Raw genomic sequence first — 14,601 nt, forward strand, 5'->3', positions numbered from 1 at the left:
CCATTCACTTTGTGCACATGGCGGGTTGAAATCTGACCCGGGTCGAACTCAACCCGGGTTGAAACGCTTCATGTAAACACAGCCTTAACAGAAACCAACGTAACAGCAAGGTGAAACCAAGAGTACATGGGGTTATGTACTCTTGGTGAAACGTACACCAGAAACAGAGGTGTCCCACACAGGGTTCTGTCCTCGGTCCATCCCTGTTCACCCTTTCTGTGAGGAAACTCCCTTCTGTACTCGAGCACTGTAAGGCTCGGCAGAACTCTGACGTTGTCTCCTTGTACAGAGCTGGAAAGGACACCTGCAAGTAAGTAATAATTAGTTATGCAAGGAGCTCCGGAGCTAGATCGGAAGACATTGGAAAAGTGCTACGTCACAGCATAGCAACAATTTCAAAAATTCAAAAACTGGATCCACTTGGATCCAGTTTTTGTATGGATCCAAGCACATTTCAAGCGGTCTTACCCACAGCATGGTGATGTAGCCAGTGAAACTGACTGATTTGGCTACTGGGGGCGGGGTTACAACTGGTGGCGAAATAAAAGTCACAACTGCATGCGACATGAGTGGGTTGCTATTAGGGAGTCGTACTCAAACTAGGGAGGTGACACGGATCTGTATGGTATCAGTTTAAACTCTACATCTTACTGTATCGTGCACTGCATTAACTAGCTCCTGGTCGTCTAGTCTCGTCTGTCCTGCGCAAAGTCGCACCAGTCACTGTCATGCACCGAGCACTCAGATCAGCAGCGGCGATGTCCATCCAACGTTTTTTGGGACCGTGTCCACACACACACACACACACACACACACACGCACAACAGGGCAGGCGTTCTGCGAGTAATCGGACACCTGTTTGCAAGAATTCAGAAAGCTGTTCCAATAGGCAATTATTATACAAAAACAGCTGTCTTGTAGCGGTACTTATGACATGATGAGCTATACGTAAGCAGCCTAACTCCAAAATGGAAAATGTACATACTTTGACTTGGAAGAAATAAATGAGAAAGAAAGTCGTTGTTAAAAATCCATAAGAAAATCACCTAAACTGTGCACTCCGCATTGTGCACATTCATAGAGGAGAGAGAGAGAGGGGGGGGGGGGGGAGAGAGAGAGAGAGAGAGAGAGAGAGAGAGAGAGAGAGAGAGAGAGAGAGAGAGAGAGAGAGAGGAGGGAAAATAACGATATACACAAGCCACAAACAGACGAAAGTTACGCAACAATGCGCTTTCTCTCCATAAATACAGCATGAACTCGCGCGGACCAGCGCAGAGGCAAGCTGAAATAAATTTAGTGTTCCAGCGAGCGGCGCAGCAGAACTCTACGGGTGCAGCGACGAACTGGCTGCACACACAGTCAGTCTATATACAGGGTCAACAGTGACAAATAGTACTACAAGTGGTGCTACGCTGTCTAGAAGAGGTCGAGCTTGATGTTGAAATAGACGTACGGGTAATACTCTTGCTGGTTGGACATGATGCCAGGAATATCGATATTCTGAGACAACACATTCCAAAGTCACAGTGCACCACACACGCACGAACGCGTACACACACACACACACACACACACACACACACACACACACACACACACACACACACACACACACACACACACAAGAATAGGGTCGATGCTAACACAGGAGGTAGATGTTCAGAGATTGCTGGTTCTTTCCTTCACGCAAGCTACACCAATCCCAACCAGTATGCCAAGCTAAAGGACCTCTGTTTCTCCGGATGTTTAACTAAATGTTCAGGGATTGCTAATTCGCTACTTCACGCAAGCTACACCAATCCAAGTCAGGTTGCCAAACTACCTGTAAGGGACCTCTGTTTCTCCTCATGTTTCCCACACAAAATGATGACATGTACTTGTAGACACCACTGGAAAGTCACACACCAAGAGTCAGACTCGACCATCAGATTCAGTTGTGTCCTGCTAGTATAAGGCAGAGTGCAACCCTAGCCAGCAACAACGCATTTGTCACACACACAATGATGAATACCAGCGGACCCATGATGAGACGTACTCACACGGGGAGTGGGAAAGTGTACTTGATCTTAGTATCTGAGGTACTTATTATCCAAACATACTTCAACATGGAGGAATACAGCCATGCTCTGGACAATGGCCGTACTAAGCAAGTGTGTGTCTTATCAGAGTATGTACTAAGCAAGTGTGTGTCTTATCAGAGTATGTACTAAGCAAGTGTGTGTCTTATCAGAGTATGTACTAAGCAAGTGTGTGTCTTATCAGAGTATGTACTAAGCAAGTGTTTGTCTTATCAGAGTATGTACTAAGCAAGTGTGTGTCTTATCAGAGTACGTACTAAGTGCTCCACAGCAACAGACAGAGCACAGCCCCATCAGGGCAATGCACACAGCACAGGACATACTGTCTCTACATGTACAATATAGATGCTGAGAAAGCCTGCGAACGGCCTACAGATTTGTGTGGAAAGCTAGACAAGCACTACCAGCATATTGCTCTGTGACTTGCCACGCTAATTTCACTACTGTGAAACTCAGAGTTATGAAATTGCAACTGCTCGTCTTTCTGTTTGTGTAGTCCGCTCTTCGCCTTCGGCAAATTGAGCCGTTTACGGACGGTGGATGAACCTCACATGGGACTTGCCACACTAATTTCACTACTGTGAAACTCAGAGTTACAAAACTGCAACTGTTCGTCCTTCTGTTTGTGTAATTGAGCCCTCTACGGTCGGTGGACGAACCTCACATGGGTAATTACAATTCTGTAATGAGTGCAAGCAAGTGGGTTGCTGCTGGACCTGTCTACTCACTTCTTGTGGTCCGGCTATGCTGGCCTCCAGGTGGGCATAGAGCGCGTCGAGGGTGTCACGTAGGCGCCGGTGTGACTTGCGGTGTGGCTCCATCAGCACGGCTTGGAAGTTGACGGGCAGACCGTAGCGGAGTACGGACTCAACGAATACTCTAAGCATCTGTAAGACACACAAACACAAAGAAAAGAGATCAGGCACACTGGTCAAGGACAGTTATTATAAACTGGGGGGGGGGTCGTGGACTATTCATATCGTTTGAACGGGCAGCCGATGAAATGTGAGTTTGGTGATCATCGTGATGGCTGTATTTACATGAGGCGTTTCAACTACAGTCCATTTCAAAACTATAGACGCGTAGGGTTTTTGAAATATTTCAAATTTGGCTGGACCTTTTTGAGAATAGTTTTCGGAATATTGCTCAGGACCGCTCCACAATTACTCTCATATAGTTTCTAAACGATTGGATAACAGACACCCAATTTGGAAAAATTTATGCACAAAGTGATCACAGATTTTATGTGGTATAGATGCTGGCATAACGGTTTTTGCCTAGGTACGCGTCTATAGTTTTCAAACGGACTGTAGGGGTGAAACGAGTATATTGAATACTCGAGCACTTGCCCGAAAATTTGGAAAGAGCAAGTACTCGTTTCGCAAAATTAATTGACCCGGGCCAACTCTCTTCATGTAAAAACCCACCTATTTTTTCCACCGTACAGAGACTACAGACTTTCAAACCAGGTTAAAATTTCTTACATAAACAGACAGCCCTACATAAACACGATCAAAGTCCAAGCACATGTGCATACGACGTACTTTGATGTGAACCCAGGCAGTGAACGTCTCACTGAAGTTCACCTTCAGCCAGCGCACAAGAGGGCCAAACTGCCGGCGCTTCTCGGCTTCCAGCTTCTGTGCCTCGTTACGCTCAGAGTCCTGCGAGTTCTCTTCATAAGCAAAGTCACGCACCAAGAACCTGGAAAACAGCAATAGCAGAAAGAGAGGAATTACGGCATGCGGACAAACGAGGTTGACAGACATTTTAGATGTTCTTCTCCGGTAGAATTTTCCGGCTTGTTTCTCCTTCCTCATGCAGAAACAACAAGAGTTGAGCCATCAGCAAGCCAAGAAGAAAACACGTGATTAACTCTGATTGGCCGAGGGCGGTTGACCAATCGTTCCAGGAGGGGAATGGTGATCGAGGTTTGGGATGGCTAGAAGTTTCAGATTTTCTTCTCCCTGCCGCACAGTGAGATATGGTACCCGGGGAGAGAATTGCTACACGGTGTACTTGGCAGTAGAATCTCCACCACATACCCTATCAATACCGCATAAACCAATAGCTACCAGAGCAGTGCCCGTTAGTGGTCAGCATGTAAGCTGATAAACAGTAACCTATGCTGCTTTTTCACTAGCTCTGCTCAGGCTATACAATCATGAACAGGCATCCGCCCACAACAATAAGTACAAGTAGCAGCTGAGTGAACCAGGTAACAGATGAGGACACATACTCTCAGAAAACTGACCAACAACATGGATTCCACTGAGGCACGAATAGAAGAATTCAAACTTACTTGTGCTCGCGGGCGTGCAGCTTGAACTCGTCCACGACCTTGCGGAACAGTGAGACTGTGAACAGGCAGTGATCGCTGTCTTCGAATACCAGCCTGTAACAATAGACAACAGAACATCCATCAAGACCACTAGTATAAATATCAGACAGACAACACAGTCAGGCTAGGATACATGACATGGATTGACAGACGGATGATCCGTAGCGCCAGGAAAAATGATGCCATGTCAAGGGAGCGAGAGAGAGAGAGAGAGAGAGAGAGAGAGAGAGAGAGAGAGAGAGAGAGAGAGAGAGGAGAGAGAGTGAGGGAGAGAGACACACACACACACAACCTACTTGGATGAGCGGGGCACAACCATATCTGTGAGCTTCTCGTATGTCATTCGCCACTCCTGGGCAGACGATCTAGGATAAGCCAGAAAGACAATGACATTAACTCGTTGGCAGGACACCGTACAGGTACAGCACGGAACAGCAGAACAATGAATCAATGTTATCTGAAGTAACTCGCTACCGTTTTATAATGTCAACGTGCTCCATACCAGCTCGATACGCATTGAGCTCCACACGAACATTTCCTGGCACGAATATTTCTCGGCTTACGCCGCATTTACTTCCTCCGCGTCATCGAAATTGTCGCAGTTTGACTTTTGATATAAAACGGGGTATTTACTCACCAGCACTCGTACCACAGGTAAGGAATCGGATATAGGCGATGGTCATCAGTATAGGGTGACGGCAAAGTTCTATTTTCTGTTATTGGAAGCTGGAATTTTTGAACTAGACGCAATTTCTTCGCTGATGTCGCTGCGATGGTAATTTCGACTCGCTGAGATCAGTCAGGCGTTGCAGCCTGCACATTTCTCGTGCTTATGGCCATTCACTCAAGCCTCATCACTGTTTTACCCTAGCTGGGGTGAGAATGACTTCGTGGAACAAGTGGCAGCGCTTGGAGAAACATCGAGGGGTCAGCAAACTAAATGCCTGCAACAGCGATAAAATTTGTCGCTCTGGCCGAGACACTCAGTACATGATTGTACCTGCAAGAGCCGTGTAGACTCTACATGTAGTGCTAGTGATGCAGGCGCAGGTGCCGTACCATGGTATACCAGTGAATCAGGGCCGGGCAGTGATGCTGAAAAAGAGGGCGCGCTGGACGTGATAGTACACTTACCTGCATGAGCTGTGACCACACAGCTAAAATAAATGGGCATGCCACGGCTAAAAAAAGTTCATTTCAAGATCGAGGTGATTCCGCCGACGGTAATCAACTGACCTCGCAACGATCGTGTATTCTTACTAGGCTTCGTTGATGGTGAAGTAGGAATCATCCAGAGCAAGCAGACCACAAGCATAGCAGCTCTTGTCCTGTGGAGAAAGTCAAAGCGTTTGAGATGAGGCGCGACCAACTTTCAACCTTCCTTTAAATATTTCGGAACGATATTTTTGCGTCCATTGACATCAGCGACGACGAGGACTTCATCTCTGCATGAAAACTCTCAGTCCAACTGTCCTGGAACGTTACTCTAGGCTTCAGACTATCATTCTGTGTAATATGTTTTGAATGGCTTAGCTTATGGAGTTGTCAGTAACAAGTGACAAGTCACTAGTCAAACTGCGACAATTTCGATGACGCGGAGGAAGTAATCAGTAATGATATATTTTAAATAAAACATAATGACCATCACACAAGAAACTCGCAGCCAATGTGTGAATTGCTTCAGTAGTGGTCAGCATTCCTGTTCAAAACTGCACACATACTGACACAACACATCATCCGACATGCAGTTTCGCAGGCACATAAGGAACTGCACAGGAACACAGAGCGGCCTAGTGACTTACTTTGGCACAACAACAATCAATGTTGTCAAATAATCCGACCCATGGACAAAGTCTTCCTTGGACACCAGATCGCCAAGGTTTCGCGTCATCAGGTTACCTCTGTTCAGCAGAACAAGAACACACACACACAGACACACACACACACCATGTATACGCCCGTCGCAACACACACACACACACCATGTACCATGTATACGCCCGTCGCAACACACACAGACACACGCACAGACACACACATCCGGACAACGACAATACAAACACATGTGCACTGGGAATAAGAGAAATGCAAAACTACATGTACATGTTCAATTCGTAAAAAGAAACACCTAAATCGGTGTTGATCAAGCCTGATCCAGCAGGAACGACCACTTACATGTACGGTTGTGGCAAGCGAAATCTGACACTTGCCACAAGGGACTGCGCCACACAGATTTTGTCCGCTGCCGCCATGAGTGCTCACGTTCTACAACTTTCACGTTTCCACCTTGCATAACCGGGTACTAAGTCGTGTATAGTATGCGCAGTCCATATCGTATACCACATCCATTGCGAGAACTGCAAAATGTTTCCAGATCACAACTGTTTCCCGCTTTCCAGAATGTTGGGCAGAGCTGTGATAACTACTTACGTTGTTCTCCTCTCCAGCTGCTGCAGGTTGGTCCGTACTTGATTGTACTGTTGTGAGCGACTCTTTAGATCAGCGTCAATCTGACTTACTTGCTGTGGGCACAACATACACGTATGTCAACACATAAGCACACCCACCCACACGCACACACATACGCATACACATATGCATACACATATGCACAGCAGAGCACAGCACAGCACAGCACAGCAGAGCACACACACACACACACACACACACACACACACACACACACACACACACACAAGCAAACAAAGTTCAGCTTGCCTGCTACTCAAAGCACAGCAGCGATGGACATGGCTGGTAAGGGCCGGCCAGGCCAAACCGCAAAGGAGACACAACTGAACATAAAGACTACATTGCACGATCCATTTACTTATCCACACAGCAGATGAAATTTCCAAGCACGATATGAACCTACAACTGTTGGTTGTGCAGACATGCTGGTCCAAATCCCATTTCCGGCCAAATTAGAATTGGGCTTTTGAGCCCAATAAGGCCTAAATCGGATTTGAAAATGGCCAGAAATCACTTATTTACAAATGGAGTGTAGAGCACGAATAAACAACAACATGCAAAGTGAACGCGCGCACACACAAACTCTACAACAACCATACCTTGCTGATGATTTCAGACAAGTTTTTCAACGGAAGCTTGACTGGGTACTTTGCGACATCCCACCGGAAATTGGCCAGATAATGAGCAGGATCCTCTGCAAGAACACAACAATTCAACAATATCACAAAAAAAACATGCCAGTAAGAGGAGACCCGTGAATGTAGAAGCTCCGTCAACATACCGCCAGACGTGCAACAAAATACATGGTATTAGATGGCCGCAAGACCGGGGCTCTACCAACCGTGGATGGCTGTAGCAAGGGACATTGTTTCCGAACACGGTGTTCCACCACCTTGTAATACTAGTGTGCTGTCAAACTAAAAACAAAATACATGTAGCACCACCGAGCTATAGCCCAGCAATGTCTTCACTCTACACAGTCTACAGCCATCATCACCATGTACATCTTTCTTAATGAAGTGATACCCCCGACACAAACTGCACAAACAAGTGTGACATTCTTTGAAAGTTTACTTTTGGCTGACCGGTTTCACTACTAGGAGTAGATCATCAGAGTGAAGAGTAAAGTGGAACGAAACACAATTTTATGCTCCCACTAGGTGGGTAGAAAATGTATTGACACATGTGGGCCGCCAAAACGCTAGGGGCCCCAAGGGCATTGGGAAATGCTACGGTAATACGGTCATGCAATAATTGCACAAGGTGTATGTGTGTCATGTGTCATGAATGAAGTGCGCATGCAACTATGAGTACTATATTCATGAGGTGAATTGAATTTTAGGCGGGATCCAAAGCTTGGACCCCGCCTTTTCTGACAGCTGATGTTGTCAGTCTTTACACAAACATGAATTGGCACGATACAATTTCTGCAATTGATGAGTTTTTGAAAGATGCTGAGCATCCACTGCGGCCTCTTTTGATTGCACTCATTGCCTTTGTTCTGAAAAACAACTATTTCAAGTTTGAAAACGTTTTGTATCATCAAGAACATGGCATGGCCATGGGCACTCCCATGGCGGTCAATGTAGCAAATGCCTTCCTTTTCATCCATGAAAAGAAAACACTGTCTATCTTTAAAGCTTCCATCTATCTTTTTGAAAGATTTATTGACGACCTCTTCCTAGTCATAGATGATAAGCTCAGCATAGAATCCTTACAACAGTCTCTCTATTCAGATTTACCTGACATTAACCTCACCTGGTCAAATGTTAGCGATGAATGTGTCTTTCTAGATTTAGAACTCTTCTTAGACAAATCAGAGACTAATTGTAATGTCCTGTATCGTACATATCAGAAACCCAGGAATGCTTATCTTTACATTCCGTATAAGTCAGATCACCCAAAATCAAACTTCCGCTCATTTATCATTGCAGAACTCTGTCGATATAATAGAACTAATTCAAGATTGTCTGATGTTCTTACTATCCGTGAGCGTTTTTGGTGCAGACTTAGGCTCAGAGGCTATCCTCCACATTTCTTGGCTCCTATCTTCATGAATATTGAACCTCGTGTTACACATCATTCTGCTGCCAAGAAAGCGAAGACCAGCCACAACAGGAATACAATTACATTTGTTACTTCCTATCACCCGCATTTTGCAAGAAATCGTCTTAGAACGATATTAACAGAATCTTTCTCCTCTTCCAATGTTGAGATTTTCTATCGCAAAACGAAACAATTGTTTCACTGAAGCTGGTTTCTGATGAACATTTTCAAATGTTTGTTCTCTTTTCTCCATTCTCCATACTTTCATTGTTTGCAGGCTTAGTCGCCTGCATTTAGGCGGGGTCCAAGCTTTGGATCCCGCCTAAAATTCAATTCACCTCATGAATATAGTACTCATAGTTGCATGCGCACTTCATTCATGACACATGACACACATACACCTTGTGCAATTATTGCATGACCGTATTACCGTAGCATTTCCCAATGCCCTTGGGGCCCCTAGCGTTTTGGCGGCCCACATGTGTCAATACATTTTCTACCCACCTAGTGGGAGCATAAAATTGTGTTTCGTTCCACTTTACTCTTCACTCTGATGATCTACACCTAGTAGTGAAACCGGTCAGCCAAAAGTAAACTTTCAAAGAATGTCACACTTGTTTGTGCAGTTTGTGTCGGGGGTATCACTTCATTAAGATCAAGGACACGCCAGCATCCAGACTCAGGCACGTACCTCCGTTAGCTCTGAGGTTCTCGGATAGTTTATCCTGTGGAACACACAACAGCACACGAGCATGCCAGTGTTATAAAGTGAGACGTGAGTTTACCTGGGCATGTGCATGTGCACGCAGGAGCACAGGCACCACACCGCACACATGTCCACACAAACACACATCAATCAACATGGAGAGGAATCACCAATGCCTCATACGGCCTAGAAAGCCAGCAACTATTCGTTCCCATTTGCAGTCAGATAAGAAAACGGCACGTTACAGCAGGTCAGTCACCAGGTGTGTCAGCAATCATCGTATTCATTGGTTAAACCTACATGACTGTCGCCTTCTAGCACATCTGAAAGGTAGCTGGCAATCTTCTTGACCACACTGTGCAGAGGAAAAACAAACAAATGGGCATGCATAAAACATAGTCATGCATGCACGGACATCACACACACACACACACCTCAGACCTCAGACATGCCCATCGCGGAAGCGATGATAGCGAACAGCTATGTTAGACATAGCAACTTGTGCTGGGATTACACCATTCAACAGCTTGCAAGGCTGATGAATTGACCGCCACTATTTTTAGCCTGGTATCCACCACACAGCTGTTTGAAGTGACTTTTTCTGGCCAGTGAATCCCTATTTTTCATTTTTCCATTTTTTTTCTACACACACCACACCACATACTCCGGCATACACTGGCTGTTGGTAACCACCCAGGAGAATGAAAGGAAAGTCAGGAAGAGTCCGAGAAAGAGAAGAAAGACGTGTGCGACCATAATCGTCGGGAATTGAACCCGCAACCTCTCGATTGGAAATCGACTGCACATATCACTGCACCATATGGGACACACACACACACACACACACACACACACACACACACACACACACACACACACACACACACACACACACACACACATGTATTTCCCAGATTGTAAGTCGCACTCGATTTTAAGTCGCACCCCCATTTCCAGGTCCACGTCATATCGGCGCTCGCTCGTTGCCAACACCTCTGATCACATGGGTGTCACTAGGGATCTCAGCGCGTGCAGTGCGCAGGGTGTTTGCGCATACACTGCGTCATCGAGTTTTGAGTGCAGCTCGCGGACACAGCAGAAAATGACGACGGTCGATTTTCGACACTAGCAGACGCGGTGGACACTAGCGGAATCGTCATCTTCATCGTCGTTCGAACATACTTTGTGATTCCCGCCGAAGGAAAGCGTGGCCAAGGCGATATCGCCCTGGTCGATTTTCCTATAATTTGCCATGCGGCAAGAACCCACTTCAGAGAGGATTCAGTCAAAAATTCAGACGTTTTCTCCGGTTAGATTGTCCTAACTTCGATTTTCAGTGCGTCAGCCATCGTGAACATCGCCGCCATTATCACTCAGAGAGAAGACATCGCGCTCAGTAGAAGAGGTGTTCACGCTGCGTCCAAGAGTGAAATATTGTCGTCCTCTTTGACCCTCCATAGTTCCTCTGAGAGAGTGTCTGGGAGATAGGTAGCTTGGAGATAGCCGTAGAACGTGCTTTCCTGGACGCAACATTCAGCCATTTCTACTGTCTTCTTCAACTTGATTTATTTCGAAAAAATGTTCTTTTCCACGGTTTCTTCACTGGACGCGTTTGGAATCGAAATCTCACCTGCGCAGACTGGCTGCGCAGTTCACGCGCTGAGATCCCTAGTGTCACCGGGAGACAGGAAAGAGATTCAGAGGGAAACTTGGAAAGATCACTCAATTTTTATTGGCTGTTGAATCCCCCCCCCCCCCCCCCCCCCAAACCAAAACACTAGGTGGATTAGGACAATGACAAGGTGACCTGAACAAGGTGCAGGAAAAAGACTGTCGGCACCAGGGTATCCATGCTGGAATCCAGCTGATCTCCAGTGAAGGCAATACTCGGTACAAGGGTGGGTTGCTAACTCAGAGCGGATCTCATCATACAGGCTTCACTAGCACCACTGATCACAAAGTCACACAGTAATAAATATCTAGCCAGAAGTGGTCTACTGATGGGCAGCCACGTATACTTCAGACAGAAAGTCAATGAGACCTGAAACTTACACAGGTGGCAGGCATGCTGTGCCGTCAAGCAGCTGAGCCCAACGGCAGCAGACTTTGCCACTATCTGCCAGGCCCTGTCAAGTCTCAAGACCTTGTCCAACATAGTTCAGGTTTTTACTGACCCCCTTCCCTCCCCTCCCAATAAGAGAAAGTAGGGACGAAAACGAATGCTGATTCGTCACCTGGGTTCGAGGATTCGTCAGAGTCCCCGCGGAGAGCTCGTTTTCACGAATGGAAGCCTCTTCATTCGTGGCACGCTCCGAATCCGTCAGGTACACATTTTTTGCAAGGTACACATGTTTTGCCAGGTACACATTTTTCCCCTTGATTCCATGATCCATGCACGTGCGCGTGAACACACCCGTACGCCAAGCTACCGGCCGTATTCGTAGTTGCCAAGCACTTGCATTACGACTTTCTGAATCTGTTTTCAACGAAACGATTACGAGTCGAATCAAACTTTCGTTTCGCATTCGATTCGAAGCAAATGTGAAAGGTCCCTAGTATGCTGCTCACCCCTCAATAAACGTATCTGTCTTGGTTAGGTCATCGGACAGCCCTACGAGCGTGTCAAGAGTTCCAATCTGCACACACACACAAAACAAAGGCAAAAGCATGAGCTTTACACAAATTTACTGCTCAAACAGAGACTGGGACAATGGTTGCAGATGTATAGATTCGTCCCTTTTAAACACAGCTAGAGTCACAACCCTTTATCCCACCTATTCTTGTTGTGCAGATTCATCTCCTAAACTGGACACAGCTAGACAGAGTCCCACAGTGACATGTCCAGCAAGCAAAGCCAATTTCTCCACATACAAAGTGCATGCGGTTCATACAAGTCCGGATAAGCAAGGCAAAACTAATAGTACAAGTCATGTACATGTACAGGAGCGGCACAATACAGCTGGGGGTGTGGGGAATGGCACCGTGAGAGAACTTTTGAAATGTCGGCATCATTGAGAGTAGGGTCTAAACGGTCACAACTTTTGCATGACCGGGTATCCTCTAAAGTAACGATCGGATACCCGCTTATAACCGGTTATTGGACTCCAGCAGCACATGAACATGAACAATCGCACCACACACCATTTTTTATCAAACACGATTGAGGCCTATACATTGACATCAAAATCAGGCCTCCTTAACTTCAAGCTGAATTGTGGTGATGAAGACGGTTTCGTCTTCAGTGCCGAGCCGAAATTCTACAATTTCCTCCCCACTGGATGTACGACATGCAGCACTACACCCTTCTCCAAATCAAAAGCTCTCGCCAGCGAAAAGAAATTTAGTCTTCATTGTAGACATGTGCCAACTGGTGAGAGTTTCCTGCTATCCTGCACACGCCGTTAGGATTAGTGCTGTACACCATACACTGCCACAGTATACATGTGCATGGAAAACCGTTTGATTCTGCCGCCCATGGCGTTCATGTGTGTGTAGCGAAGCACACATTTACACCACAAGCAAAGCCGGTTCAGTCATCTGTACAATGTTGAAATAGTGGTAGCAAGTTCGACGTTACACACTTTCTCTATCTGATCGACGAAATTGCACTTGATGAAAAGAGTTGGTGCTAAACACTGCGTGGAACACTGAGATGTTCACTGGAGCACTATGCGGACTTGCTCGTTCGCTTGGATTTCATGGCATGCGAGTGCACTTGTCTTTGCTGAAACTTTCTGCATGCAACCATTCAAGCCTGTTTTCGCATCAGACTCCATGTGTCGAGTCCCATACTCTGGGGGTAGACTCTTGCACAATGGACATGCCAAGTGGCACACTGTACAAAACTACGCATTCGTTGATACAAGTCCATCACGTGCACGAAAGCAGCACTTGCCCAACTGATAAAGCATTGGCTGAGCTGGACAGCAATAAGTTGGTTTTAATCCCAAGCATCTAATCAGAATTCCGTTCACTGCAGGCACAATACTGCCTTCTAGAGCCAGGCACAGACTGGTAACTTTTCAAGGATTTAAGCAGCATTTTGAGATGAATGCAGACCTGGGGGTGTGCACCATTGTTCAATTATTGACGTCCTAGCTCTGCCCAGTTACGATTTTATTATTATATCCACAAGACAAACACTGCTATGACGAAAGTTCACGGAGCCCGATCCATTTGCGAGCAGTATTACATTTTCCTCTGTGATCAAAATCGAGAGGGATAACTGAGAGGTTGTGTGCTATGTCAGCATATCATAAACGTCATTAATTTCGCGAGATAATAGGACTTCAGCAGTAAATTAGCTTCAGCTCAAATCTAGCAGAAAGGAGGCGACCGATCTTTTGTAAAGAGCTTCGCCACACTGTTGACGATCGATTTGTGCCAGTTGCTGCACCATTTCCGTGGCGTTCGGCAGTGGTTGTCAAGGAATTCCACGTACAAAACTCAATTCTCAGCAGCCCTGATTTGAACATGATGCATTACAATTCTGGGCATTCAAAATTGCTCATTTATAGCATTTACAACTGCTACCAATTATGGATTGAAAGCTGCTGCTTCTTCTTTTGATCACAACTCCCACTCACCTTGAGCTCTGGAAGGTGAATTTTGTAATTCTTCGACAGGTCAGACTCACGAGTGGTCCTCTCTTGCAGGAGGGACCATGCTCTGTCAGGTGTTGGCTCACCAGGAGCAGAAATTAGCCAAAACTCGCTCATAATTTCACTGTTTCCAAGTCACACCAGCTACCTGAGTCTACCACCAATCTTTCATGTACCAGAAGACAATGTCAGGGAATGTTCTCCCTCCAAACAGCACAGAGTCAGTGGGTGACTGGCTCACCTAGCAAAATCACAACAACCAGCTAGCTACACTCACTGCCGCTGGTACTGCGCTCAGGCAGAGTTGAAACGTCGCAAAACTCAAGCGCTGTGACGACCTGCTGACTTGGTGATGCCATC

General features: G+C 46.1%; 1 protein-coding gene across 1 annotated transcript; it reads right to left on the reverse strand.

Moving 5' to 3' along the window:
- Positions 1 to 835: 835 nt before the first annotated feature.
- On the reverse strand, positions 836 to 14,545 carry LOC135824008 (V-type proton ATPase subunit C-like). Its single transcript, XM_065336898.1, has 12 exons — positions 14,227 to 14,545; positions 12,209 to 12,276; positions 9,941 to 9,995; positions 9,626 to 9,659; positions 7,488 to 7,582; positions 6,850 to 6,941; positions 6,222 to 6,320; positions 4,716 to 4,784; positions 4,381 to 4,473; positions 3,623 to 3,782; positions 2,807 to 2,965; positions 836 to 1,500 (listed from the first exon to the last, which is right to left on the reverse strand). The coding sequence occupies exons 1-12, from the start codon at positions 14,356 to 14,358 to the stop codon at positions 1,417 to 1,419; spliced, it is 1,140 nt and encodes a 379-aa protein (XP_065192970.1). The 5' UTR covers positions 14,359 to 14,545; the 3' UTR covers positions 836 to 1,416.
- Between the last annotated feature and the right edge of the window lie 56 nt (positions 14,546 to 14,601).

The sequence above is a fragment of the Sycon ciliatum genome, chromosome 8 (assembly GCF_964019385.1).
Source record: "Sycon ciliatum chromosome 8, ocSycCili1.1, whole genome shotgun sequence".
Classification (NCBI taxonomy): Eukaryota; Metazoa; Porifera; class Calcarea; order Leucosolenida; family Sycettidae; genus Sycon; species Sycon ciliatum.

Excerpts from the sequence above, each read along its gene's own strand:
- LOC135824008 (XM_065336898.1), bottom strand. The coding sequence starts at position 14,358 with ATGAGCGAGTTTTGGCTAATTTCTGCTCCTGGTGAGCCAACACCTGAC. Across the intron at positions 6,942-7,487 it reads TGTCTGAAATCATCAGCAAG|CAAGTAAGTCAGATTGACGC; the intron begins GTATGGTTGTTG and ends TTGTGCCCACAG. Across the intron at positions 2,966-3,622 it reads CTGCCTGGGTTCACATCAAA|ATGCTTAGAGTATTCGTTGA; the intron begins GTACGTCGTATG and ends TGTGTCTTACAG.